Source organism: Pristis pectinata, chromosome 7 (genome assembly GCF_009764475.1).
Source record: "Pristis pectinata isolate sPriPec2 chromosome 7, sPriPec2.1.pri, whole genome shotgun sequence".
Lineage (NCBI taxonomy): Eukaryota > Metazoa > Chordata > Chondrichthyes > Rhinopristiformes > Pristidae > Pristis > Pristis pectinata.
Window position 1 is genome coordinate 4,061,898 of NC_067411.1, and position 19,293 is coordinate 4,081,190.

The window sequence follows — 19,293 nt, forward strand, 5'->3', positions numbered from 1 at the left end:
ACCTCTATCAGGTCTCCCCTCAGCCTCCGCCGCTTCAGAGAAAACAACCCAAGTCTGTCCGACCTCTCAGAGCTCATGCCCTCTAATCCAGGCAGCATCCCGGTGAACTTCTTCTGCACCCTCTCCAAAGCCTTCAAATTAATTTCAAGTTCAAGTTTGTTGTCCTGAGCACACACACCTAGGGTATAAACGCCATGAAAATTTGTGTTTTGCAGCAGCAGTTCAGTACGTAACAAACATGACATTACAGGAACATAAATTAACATAAATGACATACATCCTTCCTATAATGAGGTGACCATGGGATCTACCGTCCACCTCCAATGTAACCAAACCTCAAGCTGTTTCTGGTGACAGCTACCCTCCACGAAAACCGACAACTCTCCTTGGGTGCACTGCTGCTGAAAGGAACTAGTGTTTACACACCAAGAAAGCTCACCAGTGCCTCTACTTCCTCAGGAGGCTAACAAAATTCAGCATGTCCCCTTTGACCCTCACCAATTTTCACCGACGCACCATAGAAAGCATCCTATCTGGCTGCATCACGGCTTGGTACGGCAACTGCTCTGCCTGTGACTGCAAGAAACTGCAGAGAGTTGTGGACACAGCCCAGCGCATCACGGAAATGAGCCTCCCCTCCATGGACTCTGTCTACACTTCTCGCTGCCTCAGTAAAGTAGCCAACATAATCAAAGACCCCACCCACCCCAGACATTCTCTCTTCTCCCCCCTCCCATCGGGCAGAAGATACAAAAGCCTGAAAGCACGTACCACCAGGCTCAAGGACAGCTTCTATCCCACTGTTATAAGACTATTGAACGGTCCCCTAGTATGATAAGATGGACTCTTGACCTCACAATCTACCTCGTGCCCTTGCACCTTATTGTCGGCCTGCACTGCACTTTCTCTGTAACTGTAACACTTCATTCTGCATTCTGTTATTGTTTTCCCTTGTACTACCTCAATGCACTGTTGTAATAAATTGATCTGTACGATCGGTATGCAAGACAAGTTTTTCACTGTACCTCGGTACATTTGACAATGATAAACCAATTACCAATATTGAACTCTGGTGCGAGGCTTGAACCTGGGACCCCAGAGGGGGTCATTGTGCGGTCACAGCCCTCAGGTAACATGGAAAGGCAGTGGATGTGACCTCCCCACCCAAATGGTCAGGTGACCCGCTAGGGCCGGGGGTGAGGGGGGAAGGTGGGGTTAGTAGCGGGGAGGGGAGCTACATTTCAGAGAACCTCAATGGATAACCAGGAGACAGGAAGGAATGAAAGGGTGTGTATGAGTCATGCTGCACAGAAACAGGCCCTTCAGCCCAACTGGGTCATGCCGACCAAGATTCTCATCTAAGCCAGTCCCATTTGCCCATGTTTGACACAAATCCCTTTAAACCTTTCCTCTCCACGTACCTGTCCAAGTGTAGTTAATGTACCTGCCTCAACCACTTCCTCTGGCAGCTCGTTCCACATACGGACCACAGCCTGAGTGAAAAAGTTGCCCCTCAGGTTCACATTAAATCGCTCCCCTCTCAGATTAAACCTATTCCTGGGAAAAAGACGGAGTGCATTCACCCTATCGATGCCCCTCATGGTTTTATACACCTCTACAAGAGATCACCTACAGTTTCCTACGCTCCAAGGAATCAACTCCTAGCCTGCCCAACCTCTCCATATAACCCTGGCCACATTCTCATAAACAATTTCTGCACTCTTTCCAGTTAAATGGTGTCTTTACTACAGCAGGGAGTGGGCAACGAGTCCACGGCAGCTAGCATGAGTTGTTGGGCTGAGTGGCCACAGTCCGTGCTCTGTTCCAGATGAAGGTTCTTACCTTGAGACACAGTAGACACATCCTTCGATGGGCTAGGCCGCCCATCGCCTGCCGGAGTGTGAGCTCGCACCGACACCCGGTATCTGGTCCCAGGAAGGAGGTTCCCCACCACCAGCTCCTGCAGAGAGAGAGAGAGAGAGAGAGAGAGAGAGACACCAGACTGAACGCTGAACCCAGAGAAACCTGCTGCAATGTACAGCACAGCATTCCACACAGCAAAATAGTAAAGGGTATCCACATAGTGCAACATACATGAGGGGAATGTACACTGCAAAATACACGAGGGGAATGTACACTGCAAAATACACCAGGGAAATGTACGCACTGCAAAATACACCAGGGGAATGTACACTGAAAAATACACCAGGAGAACGTACACTGCAAGATAGACCACGGGAATGTACACTGTAAGATACACCGGAAAATGAACAGTGCAAAATACACCAAGGAATGTCCACGGCAAAATACACGAGGGAATGTACACACTGCAAGATACACCAAGAGAATGTACTCTGCAAAATACACAATGGGAATGTACACAACAAATTACACCAGCGAATGTACACTGCAAAATACACAAGCAAAATGTACACTGCAAAATACACCACGAGAATGTACACAGCAAAATATACCTGGGGATGTACAAAGAAAAATGCACGACGGGAATGTACACTGCAAAAAACACCAGGGGAGTGTACACTGCAAAATACGGCAGGGAATGTACTCTGCAAAATACACCAGGGGAACGTACACTGCAAAATACACTAGGGGAATGTACACTGCAAAAAACACCAGAGGAATGCACACTGTAACATACACCATGGGAATGTACACTGCAAAAAATACCTGAGAATGTACAGTGCAAAATACACCAGGGGCATGTACACTCTAAAAAAAACCACGGGAATAAACACTGCAAAATACACCAGGGAATGTACACTGCAAAATACACCAGGGAAATGTACACACTGCAAAGTACGCCAAGGGAATGTACACTGAAAAATACACCAAGAGAATGTACACTGCAAAATATACCACGGGAATGCACACTGTAAAATACACCAGGGAATGAACAGTGCAGAATACACAAGGGAATGTACACTGAAAATACAAAAGGGGAATGTACACACTGCAAGATACACCAAGGGAATGTACTCTGCAAAACATACAACGGGAATGTACACAATAAATTACACCAACGAATGTACACTGCAAAATACGCCAAGGGAATGTACACTGCAAAATACAGAAGCAAAATGTACACTGTAAAATACACCACAAGGATGTACACAGCAAAATATACCTGGGGATGTTAACAGAAAAATGCACCAGGGGAATGTACACTGCAAAATACACTGGGGAATGTACATTGAAAAATATGCCAGGGAATGAACACTGCAAAATATACCAGAGGAATGCACACTGTAAAATAATCCACAGGAATGTATACTGCAAAAAATACCTGGGAATGTACAGTGCAAAATACACCAGGGGAATGTACACTCCAAAATACACCAGGGAATTTGCACTGCTAAATACACCAGTGGAATGTACACTGCAAAATACACTGGGGGACTGTGCACTGCAAAATGCACCAGGGGAATGTGCACTGTAAAATAAACCACAGGAATAAACACTGCAAAATACACCAGGGAAATGTACACTGAAAAATACACCAGGAGAATGAACACAGCAAAATACACAAGGGTAATGTACACACTGCAAGATACACCAAGGTCATGTACTCTGCAAAATATACAGCGGGAATGCACACAAAAAATTATACCAGCGAATGTACACTGCAAAATACACGAGCGAAATATAGACTGTAAAATACACCACGGGAATGTACACTGCAAAATATACCTGGGAATGTACAAAGCAAAATGCACCAGGTGAATGTACACTGAAAAACACACAAGCAAAATGTACACTGTAAAATAGACCAGAGGAATGTACACAGAAAAATGCACCAGGGGAATGTACACTGCAAAATACACTGGGGAATGTACACTGCAAAATACACCAGGGGAATGCACACTGTCAATTGCACTGGGGAATGAAAAGTGCAAAATACACAAGGGGAATGTACACACTGCAAGATACACCAAGGGAATGTACTCTGCAAAACATACAACGGGAATGTACACAAAAATATTACACCAGCGAATGTTCACTGCAAAGTACACGAGCAAAATGTACACTGTAAAATTCAACATGGGAAGGTACACTGCAAAATATACCTGGGAATGGACAAAGCAAAATGCACCAGGAGAATATACACTGAAAAATACACCAGGGGTAATTATACTGCAAAATACACCAGGAGAATATACACTGTAAAATACACCACAGGAAAGTATACAGCAAAATGTACCAGGGGAATGTACACTGCAAAATACACCAGGGGAATGTACACAGCAAGCTACAGCAGGGGAATGTACACTGCAAAATACACCAGGGGACTGTACACTGTAAAATACACAAGGGGAATGTACACTGCAAAATACGCCAGGGGAATGTACACTGAAAAATAAACCAGTGGAATGTACATTGAAAAACACACCAGGGGAATGTACACAGCAAAACACACCGGGGGAATGTACAGTGCAAAATATACCTGGCGAATGTACACTGCAAAATACACCAAGTGAATGTACACTACAAAATATATAACGGAAATGCGCACAAAAAATTACACCTGGGAATGTGCACTACAAAATACACGAGGGAAATGTACACTGCTAAATATACCTAGGAATGTACACTGCAAAATACACCAGGGGAATGTACACTGCAAAATACAACAGAGAATGTACACTGCAAAATACACGAGGGGAATGTACACTGCAAAATACAAGAGGGGAATGTACAGTGCAAAATACAATAGAGAATATACACTGCAAAATACACCAGGGGAATGTACACTGCAAAATACGCCAGGGGACTGTACACTGCAATATACACCAGGGGAATTTACAGTGCAAAATGCACTAGGGGAATGTACACTGAAAAATAAACCAGTGGAATGTACAGTGAAAAATACACCAGGGGAATGTGCACTGCAAAACACACCAGGGGAATGTACACAGCAAAACACACCAGGTGAGTGTACAGTGCAAAATATACCTGGCGAATGTACACTGCAAAATACAACAGAGAATGTACACTGCAAAATACACGAGGGGAATGTACACTGCAAAATACACCAAGGGAATGTACACTGCAAAATACACCTGGGGAGTGTATACTGCAATATACACCAGGGGAATGTACACTGTAAAATACAACAGAGAATGTACACTGCAAAATACACGAAGGGAATGTACACTGCAAAATACACCTGGGGAATGTACACTGCAATATACATGAGGGGAATGTACACTGCAAAATACGCCAGGGGAATGTACACTGAAAAATAAACCAGTGGAATGTACATTGAAAAACACACCAGGGGAATGTACACAGCAAAACACACCGGGGGAATGTACAGTGCAAAATATACCTGGCGAATGTACACTGCAAAATACACCAAGTGAATGTACACTACAAAATATATAACGGAAATGCGCACAAAAAATTACACCTGGGAATGTGCACTACAAAATACACGAGGGAAATGTACACTGCTAAATATACCTAGGAATGTACACTGCAAAATACACCAGGGGAATGTACACTGCAATATACATGAGGGGAATGTACACTGTAAAATACACCAAGGGAATGTACACTGCAAATTACACCTGGGGAATGTACATTGTAAAATACACCAGGGAATTTACAGTGCAAAATACACCAGGGAAATGTACACTGAAAGCTAAACCAGTGGAATGTGCAATGCAAACTACACCAGGGGAATGTCCACTGCAAAATACACCACAGGAATGTACAGATCAAGATACACCAGGAGAATGTGCACTGCAAAATACACCAGGGAATGTACACTGTGAAATATACCAGGGGACTGTACACTGCAAAATGAACCATGAGAATATAAGTGCAAAAGATAGCAGGGGAATGTACAGTGCAAAATACACCAGGAGAATGTGCACTGAAACATACACCAGTGGAATGTACACTTCAAAATATACTGGGGGAATGTACACTGCAAAATAAACCAGGGGAATGTACACTGCAATATACACCAGGGGAATGTACACTGTAAAATGCACCAGGGGAATATACAGTGTAAAAGAAACCCAGGAATGTACACTGCAAACTACACGAGGGGAGTGTACACTGCAAAATACACCAGAGGAATGTGCACTGCAAAACGTACTGGGGGAATGTACACTGCAAAATAAACCAGGGGAATATACTCTGCAAAATACACCAGGAGAATGTACACTGCAAAATACACCAGGGGAATGTACACTGCAAAATGCCCCACAGGAATGTACAGAGCAAAATATGCCAGGAGAATGTACACTGCAAAATGCACCACGGAATGTACACGGCAAAATACACCAGGGAATATACACGGCAAAATACACCAGGGAATATACACGGCAAAATACACCAGGGAATGCACACTGCAAAATACAACTGGGGAATGTACAATGAAAAATACAGCAGGGAATGTAGAATAAAAAATAAACCAGTAAAATGTACACTGAAAAATCTCCAGCGGAATGTACACTGCAAAATACACCAGGCAGATGTCGCAGCTGTAATCACTAAACAAATCTCCTTCTGAAAAGGAAGGAAAACCACCGCCAAAATGTCATTACCATATCGATTTGTCTTGTTGTATTATCCGACTCACTGACAAAATCGATTTGTGGACGTTTGAAAAAACGGAATCTGTTTGTTAGCAGGAGATCTTGTCGGCCTGGGAGCCGATCGATGCGGCGAGGGAGTGTATGTGGTGTGAAGAGGATTTTGTGTGTTTACTCTACCCGACAGCTCTCCAGGTTCGACTGGTGTTCCCCGTGGAGACACAAAAGTTTTGGGGACTCTGGGTCAGCCTGGGACTAAATGAGCTGCCCAGGCCTGGCCACCAGGCTATTGTGTCCATTGGTGCACCTTGGCCCAATGTCACAGCAGGGGCTGGTAGGTAGCCTTAGGCTGGCATTCTGATCGACCGAGACTGGTGCTGGGGAAGAGCCAGGCCATGGAGTTAGTTCCTGGGAATCAGGGACTTGGATGAGGCTGGGTTTGTCGTGGTTGGAAGGTGAGACCACAGGCAGGAGGCTGAGCCTGAGACCAAAATGGCCGTCAACAGCCAATCCAACAGAAAGGGCTCGAGCACAGACTTGGGGGTTTCAACGGTACTTACATAGGGTTGTAGATCCTTCGTCTGATCCTGCAAGAGAGGAATATAAATTACAACCATGTTCAGACTCCCCGCTGAGGACAGGAACATAGTATATAGGAGCAAGAGGTCATTAAGCTCTTCAGAACTGCTCCATCATGGCCAATCACCCACCTCACATCCTTGTTCCCACCTCCTCCCCATACCTCCTGGTCCAGCTGCAGAGAGTAGTGGACTCTGCCCAATACACCACGGGCACATCCCTCCCCACCATCGGGAGTATCTACAGGAGGTGCTGCCTCAAGAAGGCAACATCCATCATCAAAGATCCCCACCATCCGGGCCATGCCATCTTCTCACAGCTCCCATCGGGCAGGAGGTACAGAAGCCTGAAGTCCCACACCACCAGGTTCAGGAACAGCTACTTCCCTTCAACCATTTGGTTCTTGAATTAACCAGCACAACCCTAATCACTGCAGTTTAGCAACACTGTGACCACTCTGATCACTTTGCACTAAAATGGACTTTTTGTTTGTTCTGATTGTGTTTTCTTTCTTGTAATAATTGTGCACATTTAATGTTTAATGTATGTTTTTCTTGGGAATGCTGCTTATCTGATGCTCTGTGTCTGCGATGCTGCTGCAAGTAAGTTTTTCATTGCACCTGTACACACATGGACTTGTGCGTCTGACAATAAACTCAACTTTGACTTTTGACTTCCCTTTAGCCTTAAGACTACGTCTATCTTCTTCATGAATATATTCAAGTTGAAGTTTATTGTCATGGGCATACACACCAGGGTATAAATGCCATGAAAATTAGGTTTTTGCATCAGCACGGTACATTATAAACACGTCAAACATCAGGTGACTTAAATGTAAATTAACATAAATTATACAGAAGTTACATAACTAAATAAACACATCGACACTAATGCAAGTTGAGAGAGGAAAATACAATCTGTCCATGAAGTGGTCTGTGACAGAGAACTCCGTGGATTACCATCAGAAGAAACACACACAAAACACTGGAGGGACTCAGCGGGTCAGGCAGCATCTGTGGAGGGAAATGGACCGTCGACGTTTCGGGTCGAGACCCTTCACCTGGACTGGAAGAGTAGAGGGGAGATAGTCAGTGTAAAGGGGTGGAGAGAGGGGGTGGGACAAGAGCTGGCAGGTGATAGGTGGATCCAGGTGAAGGGCAGAGGGAGGAGGGGGGAGTGGGAACGGCGACAGAAGCTGGGAGGTGATGGGTGGAAGTGACAAAGGGCTGAAGATGATGGAATCTGATAGGAGAGGACAGTGGAGCCTGGAGTAGAGGGAGGGAGGTGGGGAGGGGAACTGGAGGGAGGGGTGTGTGGGTGATGAGAGGGAGGGGGAGGGGAGAGAGAGAGGGTGACGGGCACAGGTGGATCAGGAGGAGAGAGGAGAGGGAAAAGCGGGGTACAATAAATGACTCCGATGGATTCACATGTGAAGGACTGTTTGGGGCCCTGGGTGGTGGTGAGGGAGGAGGTGTAGGGGCAGGTGTGACAGCACGGTTACAGGGGAGAGTGCCTGGAGGGGGTTCGGTGGGGAGGGACGAGTGGACAAGGGAGTCACGGAGAGATCGATCCCTGCGGAAAGCCGAGAGGAGACATGGGGGGGAAGATGTGCCCGGTGCTGGGATCCCATTGGAGATGGCGGAAGCTGCTGAGAATGGGAGGCTGGTGGGGTGGTAGGTGGGGACAAGGGGAGCTATATCCCTGTTCTACCGGGAGGAGGGGTGGTGGGGGGATAGGGTGAGGACGGAAGTGCAGCTGTGCCCATTTATTGCACCCGGTGCTCCAGGTGCGGCCTCCCCTACATCGGTGAGACCCGACGCCGACTGGGTGACCGCTTTGTCGAGCACCTTCGCTCCGTCCGCCGGAGCAGCGGGGATCTCCCGGTGGCCGGCCATTTCAATTCCACTTCCCATTCCCACACCGACATGTCTGTCCTCGGCCTCCTCCACTGCCAAGTCGAGGCTAAACACAAACTAGAGGAACATCACCTCGTGTTCCGCCCGGGCAGTCTCAAACCTGGCAGCACCAACATCGAATTCCCAAACTTCCGCTGACCGGTCCCCCTCCGTCCATCTTTCTCTCTTCACTCTCCTCCTGACCCACCAGCCCCATCACCCGATGTTTTATCCCAACTGCACCCCCTCTGTCTGCCCCTCACCCACACGCTCCTCCCACCGGTTCCCCTCCCCACCTCCCTCCCGTTATTCCAGGCTGCACCTTCCTCTCCTATCAAATTCCATCATCTTCAGCCCTTTGTCACAATCACCTATCACCTCCCAGCTTCTGACGCCATTCCCACTCCTCCCTCTCTCCCCTCCCCCCATCTGCCCATCACTCCCCCTCACCTGGATCCACCCATCACCTGCCAGCTCCTGCCCCATCCCCTCCCCCTCGCCTCTTTATACCGGCCACCTCCCCTCTATCTCTCCAGTCTAGATGAAGGGTCTCGACCCGAAACGTCAACTGTCCACTTCCCTCCACAGATGCTGCCCGACCCGCTGAGTTCCTCCGGCATTTTGTGTGTGTTGCTGCAGGTTCCCGTATCCGCAGTCTCTCTCGTGTCTCCGTCAAAGGAAAATTTTCCTCAGGAGACACAAGAGTCTGTTGATGCTGGAACCTGGAGCAATGGTTTGTACACTGACTTCTCCAGTTTCAGATAACCCTCACCTCTGGTTTCCTGCCCCTGCTCCCCCCCCTCTCTCTCTCCTTCCCTTCCTCCTCCAGTATCCCTATTTTTTTCCTTTTCCCACAGACCCCCTCCAGCCCCCCCATCGCCCATCTTCACCCCCCTCCCCCTCCTGGCTCCATCCACCCACTACGCGTCTTATGAGGATAGGTTGAGTGAGCTCGGGCTTTTGTCTTTGGAGAGAAGGAGGTTGAGAGGTGACTTGCTAGAGGTGTACAAGGTGATAAGAGGCATAGATCGAGTGGACAGTCAGAGACTTTTTCCCAGGGCGACAATGGCTAACACGAGGGGACATAATTTTAAGGTGATTGGGGGAAGGTATAAGGGAGATGTGAGAGGTAAGTTTTTTACACAGGGAGTGGTGGGTGTGTGGGACGCACTGCCGGCAGAGGTTGTGGGGGAAGATACATTAGGGACATTTAAGAGACTCTTAGATAGACACATGAATGATAGAGAAATGGGGGGCTATGTGGTAGGGAAGGGTTGGATAGATCTTAGAGCAGGATAAAATGTCAGCATAATATTGTGGGCCGAAGGACCTGTACTGTGCTGTAGTGTTCTATGTTCTGTGTTCTGTGTACACACACACAGTTCACCCACAGTTCCCCCCACACCACCACCCATATGTTCCTGGTTTCCCCTGCCACACACCTCTCCTCTAATGGTTCTCACTCTCACCTCCTTTACTTATCACTGGGAACCCTTTGTGTTCCTACTTATCTCCCTCCTGCGACCGTCTCCACCTTCATCTGCCCCTCTCCCCCCCCCACTTTGCTACACCTCCCCATCACCCTTCACCCCTCCTCAGTCCACCAATCACCTACCAGCCCCTGTCTCACCCCTCCCTTCACCTCTTCACACCGTCCATCTCCCCTCTCCACTCTCAGCCCTGATGCAGGGTCTCCACCCAAAACGTCTTCCCCCCCACAACAGGTGCTGTTCGACCCGCTGAGTTCCTCCAGTAGCTTGTTTGTTGCTCTAGACCTTTCCCGAGCTTGGCTGCATCCCCCATATCCTGAGGTTTTGCTTCCAACAGACTGCCCCCAAAGAACACGGGTGTCCGGCGATTCCCAGCGCCCAAGTACTAACCCCGCTGCGGTTCTTCAGGTTAAGCACCAGATCTTGAGTTCTCTTGGGCAAGGACCCACGGTTGTTCTTCACCTCCGCGTACAGGACCTGGTCAATGGGAACAACACATCCAGAGTTAGAGGGGTAACGTTACCCAGCAGGTTCCAATCTTCTAGCACCCTACCCCCACCACCAGCCCTTCCCTCCCTTACAGGAACCAACCCCATCCCCACGCCCGGACCATCCCCCAGGCAGGGGACTACAATAACCAGAGCTCCAAACCAGCAAGGCAGTGACCAGGACTTCTTGTACCTCCAGTCCAGGAGATGGGCCAAAGTCCGATCCTCAAGACTGTTGTCAATTTATTGATCGTGGCCAGAGCCCAGGGCAGTGACCATTGGCTCCCCATCTGTGCCCAGAGCCCAGGGCACTGACCATTGGTTCCCCATCTGTGGCCAGAGCCAACAGTGACCATTGGCTCCCCATCTGTGGCCAGAGCCCAGGCCAATAGCCAAAGGCATCTCCCTTCCTCCTGGATAGGAAGGGAACATTGGACGCCCATCATATTGAGATACCTCAATTCCCAACACAAACCCAGCCAGCTCCTCCCCAGACCCCAGAATGCTGCTCATATTACCATGTATCCGGTGACTCTGCTGTGCCTCCGCGGAGTTTTCCATCGGACTCGGAAGGCCGTACAGTTCAGGGCTTCCAGCTGCACATCCTGAGGTGGACTCGGTCGATCTGACCCGGAGAAGACACGGGTTAAGGAGGAGGAGGCTAGATACCGGGAGGTGGTGTACAGTGTCACCCACCCCACCGGAACCCATTCACCACCAGGGACGGGCCGACAACACCCACACCTACAGTCATCTCAGTTCTGCTCACCCTGCTATGAGGGACGTGATGAAGCTGGAGACGGGGCAGAACAGATTCACGGGGACGTTACTGGGACTGGAGGGTTTGAGTTATAAGGGGAGACTGGACAGGCTGGGACTGTTTCCCCTGGAGCGAAGGAGGCTGAGGGGTGACCTTATGGAGGTTTATAAAATCATGAGGGACATAGTGGAAATGTCTAATACCAGAGGGCGTGCATTTAAGGTGAGAGGGGGTAAGTTCGAAGCGGATGTGCGGGGCAAGTTTTTTTACACAGAGAGCGGTGGGTGCCTGGAACGGGCTGCCTCGGGAGGTGGTGGAGACAGATACAATAGAGGTGTTTAAGAGGCTCTTAGATAGGAACATGAATGTGCTGAGAGTGGAGGGATATAGACCACGTGCAGGCAGAAGGGATTAGGCATCATTAGCTTAATTAGTTCGGCACAACATGGTGGGCTGAAGGGCCTGTTCCTGTGCTGTACTGGTCGATGTTCTGTGTTCTGTGTTCATTTAACTAAATTCAACTTTTAAATAAATGGTTGCAGACTAATTTATGTGAAGATCAGTTGTAAAGCAGTGCTCTCATCAAACACTTCCATCACAGAGACTCAGCACCAGCCACCCCACGTGCCCAGGGTCTCCGACTACCAAACTCCATCCGCCTTCATCTTCCCAGCCTTGCCACTTCCTTAAAAACTGGGCCGGAATATTGAGCCTCCGCTGTAATCCCAGAGCTCCAGCTGAGCTCCTGACCCCAGGATAACTCCCACAGGCTGTTCCCAGGGAGGGGTGGGGTGGGGAGAGGGGGAGGGACAGAGGTGGAGGGTGGATCGGTGGGGAGGGACCATGATGGAAAGGAGGAGGGGGGGGGGGGGGAGGAAGGGACGGGGGGAAGGAGAGAGGATGGGAAAGGGCAGGAGGGAGGGAATGGGGGGAAGGGAGAGAGAATGGCATAGTGTGTGTGAGGGAGACACAGAGAGAGAGAGGGGAGGGAGGGAAGAGACAGAGAATGAAACAGAGAGGAGGAGAGAGAGAGAGGTAGGGAAACGGAGGAGAGGGAAGACAGAGAGGGAAAAAGGGAGACAGGTGAAAGTAAGAGAGAATGAGAGAGAGAGAGAGTGGGTGCAAGAGACAGGGAGACAGAGAGAGAGAATGTAACAGAGATGGTGTGGTGGGTGGGGGAGGTTGTCGGGGGAGACGGCCCAAGACTGCTCCAACGATCTGCCGTGGGTTTAGCTACTAGTTAATGGACCTGGAATGCTGAGACCGCAACAGCTAATCCTGCTTGTAAACTTCCTGTTTGTCACCAGCTGTCCTGAGTCTGCACCGAGCTGGGACAAGCATCTCAGCTGGGACCGAGGGCTCAGCCAACACCCTCACTGCCTCTGACCCAAGGAGAACCACAGAACGTGAGCTGGGAGAGTGACTGGGAGACCACCCGGCCCTCATCCCTTCAGTGCCCTTGCAGCCCACCTTGGTCGATCAGCTCTGATCCCCAAGGAGCTGTTGGTGACCGTGAGAAGAATCTTTCCAAACAAAGTCCCAGGGTGGAATCTATCCAGGGTTATGAACTCCTGACGTACAGACACCCCTACGTACGATCGAACTTCCACATTATAATTAAGTTCAATAGTCCGACGTACATCCACACACTCATTCCCACGAACAGCAGGACTAGTTTCCTCTCTCTCCCAGCTTCTAGTCATTGTTCTTTCTTATCAGATGATTGATGCCGGTCATTCCAGCACTCTGCAGGCGTGGTTACCGTATCGAGCGAGTTTGTGTATTTTCCAACTAATGGACAAAATTGTCTTTTGGACATGGGACTAGCTTCCAGGGGACCGTGGTCAGCATGGACGAGTTGGGCCAAAGGTCCAGTTTCCTTGCTGTATGACCCTGTGACTCTTATCTATAAAATCAGAACTGTTGGTAACCCAGGCATGGAATGTAATCTGACTTTGGAAGGAATGTTCCCAGTAATCTCCATTCTGTTCTCTGCCTCTCGATGGACTCCTGAGCTCACAATCTACCTCGTTATGGCAAGACAAGTTTTTCACTGGACCTCAGTACAAGCGACAATAATAAACCAATTCCGATTCATCCTCTCGTTCTCAGTCCATCTCCCTCCCATCTCTCTCTCCTCTCCACTCCTCACCTCTCACTCCATCCCCCATCCCGACCTCTCCACCTGTTCTCTCCTCCAGCTCTATCTCCCTCCCATCTCCCTTGCCTTCCCTCCACTCAGTTCTCCCTCATGTGACTCGCACCTTCCTCCTTCCCTTCCCTCTCTCTGTCCCTGGAGAGGCTTCACTCCACCTCTCCGCCCTCCCCAACTACCCTGGTTCAGTGAGGTTGGATCCCAAAGGACACAGGCAGGTGTGCGGCCTGGTGGTTTGCACCCATTGCCCTCGGGGGTCAGAGGTCAGTCAGGCTGGTCACCATAACTATAACCCCGTACCCAACCTGATTTCTGAAGGGTTGGTGTGAGGCACTCTGTGGCCGAGCAGCCAAATGGGGGGGACGGACAGGGAGTCCCACTGGCCATCACCTCCTGCTGCCCAGAGCACCTTGACATCCCCTTGCCCCCACCATATCACCTGGATGGTTTGATCCCCCAGCAACGGGACAGTTGCCCTTTGCTCAACATGGTGGGCTGAAGGGCCCGTCCTGTGCTGTACTGTTCCATGTTCTATGCTCTTGCACTGGGAATGGGATGATCCCAAGATCTCTGCCTCCACCCTGGTTTAGAGGGCATGCGCTATAAGGAGAGGTTGGACAAACTTGGGGTTCTTCTCTCTGGAGCGGCGGAGGCTGAGGGGAGACCTGATAGAGGTTTGTAAGATTATGAGAGGCACAGATGGAGTAGACAGCCGGTATCTTTTTCCCAGGATTGAAATGTCAAATAATAGAGACAATGCATTTAAGGTGAGAGGGGGAATGTTTAAAGGAGATGTGTGGGGCAAGTTCTTTTTCACACACACACAGAGCGGTGGGTGCCTGGAATGCGCTGCCAGGGGTGAGGGTGGAGGCAGATACAGTAGAGGGGTTTAAGAGGCTCTTAGATAGGCACATGGATGTGCAGGGGATGGAGGGATGTGGATCATGTGCAGGCAGAAGAGAGTTAGTTTAATTCAGCACAAATGAGGGCAGCACAGTAGTGTAACAGTTAGCGTAATGCTTTACAGCACCAGCGACCCTGGTTCAATTCCCGCCGCTGTCTGTAAGGAGTTTGTACGTTCTCCCCGTGTCTGCGTGGGTTTCCTCCGGGTGCTCCGGTTTCCTCCCACATTCCAAAGACGTATAGGTTAGAAAATTGTGGGCATGCTATGTTGGCGCCAGAAGCGTGGCGACACTTGCGGGCTGCCCCCCGGAACACTCTATGCAAAAGATGCATCTCACTGTGTGTTTCGATGTACATGTGACTAATAAAGAAATCTTATCTTATCTTACATTTTGGGCTGAAAGGCCTGTTCCTGTGCTGTACTGTTCCATGTTCTATGTTCCCTCCCTCGCCCTCTTCTCAGGAAGCCCATAAGTGGGGGAGGGGGTGTCCACACATCCACCGCGCTGCCCGAGGGCTCTGTCCTACCTGGCCTCCGCAGCGATGTCCTGTCCTGCCTGGAGTTTGCCACCTGCCCAGAGAAGAGGACCAGGAGAAGCAGGGGCAGCCAATGCCATGATCCGGTCCGGGCACCCATCCCGAGACAGGGGAGAGAGAGAGAGAGAGGCGGGGGAGGGAGCCGGCGAGAAGCTCGGCGTCGCCTCAGGATCTGGATCTGAGAAGCCCAAGGGGGCCAGGAATCTCCAGCAGGGGAGGCGGATTACAGGACGGGGGTCCCAGAGGGAGCAAGCAACTGGTTCCTGCAGAATCCGGGAGGGAAAGAAATGGGAAGCAAAGTCCGAAGAAAGAGCAAGGACTCAGCAGCTCACCGAAGTTTCAGACTGTGTTATCTCCTCCCTGGGTCTCTCTCCAGTCGAGGGCAGTTTCTCCAGAAGGAGAGAGAGAGAGAGAGAGAGAGAGAGAGAGATCCAACTGCTAAGGAGATAAATTTAATCTGGTGCTGATGTAAGGGAAGTCCAGATGAAGCCCCATCAGGCTAACATTAGAGTAGCTAGACGAACATTTAAAGCAACATCGCCCACTCAAATTGAGGCTTTGAAAGTTCCCTTTGAACAGACACTGAAGTCCCCGTCTAAATCTATTTGAGGAGAACTCATTAGTAAATTAAAGCCATTTACTGGGCTGGAAGAGGTTTCTTTTAAAAGAGCCAGCACTTATGCTCAGGGGAAACTACAAATGGATATTTCTAAACTAGCTGTCCAACTTTACAGCTGGACATTTGTTCCAAACTTGTCTTTGAACAGGGATCAGATTTTTGCCTTATTTTTTTAATTTCAAAATAAAGTTTTTTTCATAAATAAAAATACAAGAAAGACAAAACAGCAGTGCTGGGGATTCTTCACAGTCGTGGTGTTGTTCAATCTGTGCATTCATCGTGTTATCGGCTCTATACATTGGTGGTGTTCGAACTTCAGTGTATTGCCTCTCTTTTAGCTTCCAAAGGTGTTGCAAACCAAGCTTTTGCCACTCTTTTGTGGCTTATTGAGATTAAAAAAACACAAAGAATGTGTTCAAGTGTCCAACACCTTTTGGAATCTCAGTTTGCCCTGAAGCCCTTCACTGTGTGTGAAACGATTTGGGGATGTGATTAGTCTTGCTGGGAATCCTCTTTATTTTATGTTGTACAACAAAAAATGTTGAAGCGTTAAGGGTTTGCACTTGACCAGTGTGTGGCACATTTAGGGGAAAGAACAACTACAGAGTACTTTTAAGAAGAGAAAATAACTGACCAGTCTGTGCATGGTCCCTTTAAATGCAAATTAAAGGGAAAGGGGCCAGCCCAATGCAAAGCACCTTCTGTGAATCACATTAAGTACAGATTTCCTGTCAGACTGTGACTGAGACCTAGGACAGCAGTGGGAGAGGGGGTAAAGAAAAACATGCTTGTGTTTATCCAGGACTTGGGAAGTTTCTCTTACAGCCAGTGAGGTCACAGTACGACCGCAGGGTGCACAGCAAGCTCCCACAGACTCCAGTGAAGCGACGCTGTGATGTCGCCCGAGGGATAATTATTGGTCAGTCCCCGGGGGGGGAACTCTGTGCCCGCCAGCCGAGGGGGAATCTGGGACCTACAGTCTCACCTAAAGGACGGCACCTCTGGCAGGGTGGCACTCCCCCAGCACTGCACGAGAGACACAGCCCCATCACTGGGCTCACAGATGACCCACTGACCCAGGTTGGTACCAGACATCCTGAGAGGTCCTGAAGAAGGGTCCTGACCTGAAACGTTGGCCACCTGCTTTCCTCCGCGGATGCTTCCTGGCCTGCTGAGTTCCTCCAGCACCATCGTGTTTTTCACCCTGAGAGGTCGCCCCGTTACAGGGAGGATGTGGAGGCTTTGGAGAGGGTGCAGAAGAGGTTCACCAGGATGCTGCCTGGATTAGAGAGTACAAGCTGTAAGGAGAGGTTGGAAAAACTTGGGTTGTTCTCTCTGGAGCGGTGGAGGCTGAGGGGAGACCTGATAGAGGTTTATAAAATCATGAGAGGCATAGATAGGGGAGATGGTCAGATCCTTTCTCAGGGTAGAAATGTTGAATTCTATAGGACATAGCTTTAAGGTGAGAGAGGGAAAGTTTAAGATGTGTGGGGGATTTTTTTTACACAGGGATGGTGGGTGCCTGGAACGGGCTGCCAGGGGTGGGGGTGGAAGCAGATACGATGGTGGCGTTTAAGTGGCTCTTAGATAGACACATGAATGTGCAGGGAATGGAGGGGTGTGGATCATATGTGGGCAGAATGGATTTATTTTAATTTGGCACCATGGCTGGCACAGACATAGAACATACAACATAGAACAGTACAGCACAATACAGGCCCTTCGGCCCACAATGTTGTGCCGACCTTTAAACCTCACCTGAGACTATCTAACCCCTTCCCCCCACATTTCCCTCTATTTTAAATTCCTCCATATGCTTGTCTAGTAATCTCTTGAATTTGACCAATGTACCTGCCTCCACCACCGCCCAAGGCAGCGCATTCCATGCCCCAACCACTCTCTGGGTAAAAAAACCTTCCTCTGATATCTCCCTTGAACTTCCCACCTATTACCTTAAAGCCATGCCCTCTTGTATTGAGCATTGGTGCGCTGGCTGTCTACTCTATCTATTCCTCTTAATATTTTGTACACCTCTATCGTCTCCTCTCATCCTCCTCCTCTCCAAAGAGTAAAGCCCCAGCTCCCTTAGTCTCTCCTCACAATCCATACTCTCCAAACCAGGCAGCATCCTGGTAAATCTCCTCTGCAGCCTTTCCAACGCCTCCACATCCTTCCTATAATGAGGTGACCAGAACTGGACACAGTGTGGTCTAACCAGAGTTTTGTCGAGCTGCATCATTACCTCGCGGCTCTTAAACTCGATCCCTCGACTTATGAAAGCTAACATCCTATAAGCTTTCTTAACTACCCTGTCCACCTATGAGGCAACTTTCAGTGACCTGTGGATATGGACCCCCAGATCCCTCTGCTCCTCCACACTGCCCAGAATCCTGCCATTAACTTTGTTATCTGCCCTGGAGTTTGTCCTTCCAAAGTGTACCACCTCACACTTCTCCGGATTGAACTCCATCCACATGATGGGCAGAAGGGCCTGTACTGTTCTATGTTCTCTGTTCCAAAAGTTCTCTGTTTTTACTTCACATAGCGTAAGCAATTTGGTCCATCGAGTCCATTCTGGCTCTCAGAACCTTCTCACCTAGGTCCCTGCAGACTAATCTCTCTCACATGCCCACGAGCTCCATCTGATTTCGCCCAGCACCCACCTATTCTAAGGGGCAACGTACAGTGGGCAAGTAACCCAAGCCCACACTGTTGGAACGTGGGAGGAAACCGGACCATCCGGGAGAAATTCCCACACCCCTCATGCCATCACAGTTTATCATTCACCTCCAATACCCCGCCTAGCCAACACCGTGAATGGTAGGACACCAGGGACAGAAGGACCTCGGTGGACAAGTCTGGAGATTCCTGACAGTGGCAGCAGAGGTAGAAGGCAGACAGGACACTGACCTTCAATACCGGGGCACTGAGCACAAGAGCAAGGAGGTTATGTTCCCATCCCTATAAAAACAGACCACAGCTGGAGTACTGCGTGTAGTTCTGGTCACCACACCACAGGAAGGATCTGATATCACTGGAGAGGTTGCAGATGAGATTCCCTGGGATGTTGTTTGGAATGGAATGTTTCAGTTACAAGGAGAGACTGGAGGGGTTGGGTCTGTTCTCCCTGGAATGGAGTGGCTGAGGGGGGTTGGGGATGGAGGTGTACAAAACTATGAGGAGCATAGCTGCCCCTGATCTCCAATATCCTGCGGCAGAAATGTACCCTGGTCTCCTTATCCTTTGGAAGCTCCAAGTGCAGGATCGAAGTGGAGGCTGCACAGGGTTGTAGACTCAGCCAGCT

The 19,293-nt window shown here is 49.4% G+C and overlaps 1 protein-coding gene across 6 annotated transcripts in view; it reads right to left on the reverse strand.

Annotated features, from left to right (window-relative positions):
* The window catches only part of LOC127572360 (pikachurin), a 75,451-nt gene extending 59,703 nt beyond the window's left edge, over nucleotides 1–15,748 (reverse strand). For 5 of the 6 annotated variants that reach the window (XM_052019529.1, XM_052019526.1, XM_052019530.1 and 2 more), the window contains exons 1-5: nucleotides 15,362–15,748; nucleotides 11,534–11,640; nucleotides 10,918–11,004; nucleotides 7,124–7,150; nucleotides 1,843–1,960 (exon numbers count right to left, since the gene is read on the reverse strand). In XM_052019529.1, coding sequence (XP_051875489.1) covers nucleotides 1,843–1,960; nucleotides 7,124–7,150; nucleotides 10,918–11,004; nucleotides 11,534–11,640; nucleotides 15,362–15,470 — 448 coding nt within the window. In that variant the 5' untranslated portion in view covers nucleotides 15,471–15,748. The remainder of the gene's footprint in view (nucleotides 1–1,842; nucleotides 1,961–7,123; nucleotides 7,151–10,917; nucleotides 11,005–11,533; nucleotides 11,641–15,361) is intronic. The other variant, XM_052019528.1, reaches the window with a different exon arrangement.
* Nucleotides 15,749–19,293: the final 3,545 nt, after the last annotated feature.